General features: G+C 35.3%; 1 protein-coding gene across 1 annotated transcript in view; it reads left to right on the plus strand.

The window, feature by feature from the left end:
* The window catches only part of Klp98A (kinesin-like protein 98A), a 25,188-nt gene that overhangs the window by 8,475 nt on the left and 14,213 nt on the right, over nucleotides 1–2,500 (plus strand). Inside the window, exons 8-11 of the mRNA XM_043035755.2 lie at nucleotides 1–72; nucleotides 207–394; nucleotides 1,071–1,215; nucleotides 1,632–1,774. The exon at nucleotides 1–72 is cut by the window's left edge and continues 149 nt beyond it. Of these exons, the coding sequence (XP_042891689.2) occupies nucleotides 1–72; nucleotides 207–394; nucleotides 1,071–1,215; nucleotides 1,632–1,774 (548 nt within the window). The remainder of the gene's footprint in view (nucleotides 73–206; nucleotides 395–1,070; nucleotides 1,216–1,631; nucleotides 1,775–2,500) is intronic.

Here is a 2,500-nt window from a genome sequence, read left to right on the forward strand (position 1 = left end):
ATAGAGATTCTGTCTTGACATGGCTTTTGAAGGATTCCTTAGGTGGCAATTCAAAAACCATGATGATTGCTAGTAAGTCAGCAATGGAGAAGTATGTTTTGTAACACAAAGATTATATCATCTTCAAAATATATGACTAATTTTATGCTTTATGAAGAATGAGGGTAGTTGTCTTTTGTTAATGTTAATTTTGTTTTTGTCAATAGCAATCTCTCCAGCCGATGTCAACTATGGGGAGACATTGAGTACACTACGATATGCGAATCGTGCAAAGAATATTATCAACAAGCCTACCATCAATGAAGATCCAAACGTCAAGCTTATCAGAGAATTACGAGAAGAGATTATGAAGCTTAAAAGCATGATTCACGAAATTGCAGTTGTTGGACCAGAGGTGAGGGATAGACTTAGGATAAAATTTTGTCAAACTTGAGCTCTAGGGCTTGGGCTTGCAACTTGATGGGTCAGATAAGTTTTATGTAGTGTGTATTACTAATTTTTTAACCCATTTGTGCTGGATGATGTGCTATGACATCATGGGAATATTTTATTCTGGTCAGATGATGGTACATATGTTTATACATAGTTACATATGTATATACATATTGCAGTTGCATTTGTATTGACACATTCTACATCCTGTAGAATTGGGCAGGTGAAAAGTGCTTCGAGAGCTGCATTATGGCATCACACTGAGAGATCTTGTATGTGGAGTCTGCATGCGCTTGTGATCTCCATGGCGGGAGCAGTATTAGGGTATTAGGCAAATAATCGACCCGGCACGAATGGGCTAAGCTAAGATATTTGTTTTAGATTATGGTCACCGACATTCGTAAGACCACCTTGGTAGCTTTCATTTGGATTTATGTGGATATTATTTTTTCATCTATGAGGGTTTTCAGAATCATCCTAAATAAAAGAAACAAAGATTAAAAGTTCTTACAGAAGATTAATCTAAAACCATATCTCTTTTGTGATACAGCATTTTTCAGGGTGGTTTCATAGAGCATTATAGCATTTATTAAAGTCACGAAAAAAGTTGAATCCTATACAATTATCTACATTTGCAGGAAAGTAGCGAGAAAGGCAGCATACTGGCCACACTGAGTCAGAAGCAAGCCAAGGAAAAGGAGCTCACTGATCAGTGGACGGAACGATGGAGTGAAACACACACAATCCTCCAGGAACAAAAGACCCTAGGACTAAGGAAGGCTGGTAAGTAATAATCTGATCAGTAATTTTGTTCTCTTTGAATGAATTTGCACTAGGTATTGCTAGTTTACAGTGTCAAAGATGCTCTTATTGTTTTCAATGAATTGAAGTATTCAGAAGTACAAATACCCATAGTTTAGGAATGAGAGAATGATAAAGCAAATGGGATATGGAAATTTTAGGATATTAAATATGAAAAACTTTGTCTAATATGTGGAATATACCACAGTGTATAATAGACTGATAATGCTATATAATTATGATTATATTGTATTATCATTATCATATAATTATTAACAGCAAACAAAATTTATATATGGTATGCACCACTAGAAGAAGGACAGGGAAATTATTTCTTTATATTATGATGTGTATTATAGTATGATACAGAAGTGATGTTTGTATTTCTCTCTTCCAAGGGCAAGGAGTAATTCTTGATTCGGAACGACCTCATCTGGTCGTGATAGATGACAACGTCCTGACTACCGGCGTCACATTATACCACCTTAATGACGGTACAACAACCATAGGATCTCTGCCATCTCAGGATATTAGACTGGAGGTACTGAGTTAATTAATTTTTGATAATGCATCACAGTTTAAATATGTCTTTGAAGCTGTGCCTATAGCCATCCATAGTGAGAGGCAGCTCATGATTTTTCTACCAGCAGGACAGATCTGTTTGTTTGTATGAATTCAGAATGTATTGATCGATATGTATTAAAAGTGAATTTCCCTATTTTGCCATAGTACTGGTTTAATTAGTTTATGAAAGAGGAGTTAAATGATTTGATGCAATGAAGGGGATAAAAAATATGGAATATAGTGGAATTACTCTACAAAAAACATACTAATAACAGCATAATCAGTGCTATATAAACCTGATCAACCTTAATCAAGAAATATCAACCATAGGCTGTATTTTGTAATATGTGTCATAAAGATGAAAAATGCATTATAAATCTTGCATCAAATGGTAATTCTTCTCCCTGCTTGAATTCTGTCTTATGTAGTATGTCCTTTATTGATAACTCAGTTAACCTGACTTAAATTACATAGAAAGATCATACGGTTAATGTTATTTTATGCTCATTTATATTAGAATCTGTTTTCATAATATCCACAATATGTTTGATGATTAATCCAAGGAGGCAGATGTGTAGAACTGTGATACCTTCAGCCTGTCTGCCCCCAGCTGCAATTAAGCCTTTGGAAATGGGAATAAATTTACTAGCTTGGACTCAGGATGGGCACGAGTGCTAGCTGCGTGGCAAGCAAGCGTCACTTC

This window comes from Penaeus japonicus, unplaced genomic scaffold, assembly GCF_977035675.1.
Source record: "Penaeus japonicus unplaced genomic scaffold, GWHDUDI00000001_assembly GWHDUDI00000010, whole genome shotgun sequence".
Classification (NCBI taxonomy): domain Eukaryota; kingdom Metazoa; phylum Arthropoda; class Malacostraca; order Decapoda; family Penaeidae; genus Penaeus; species Penaeus japonicus.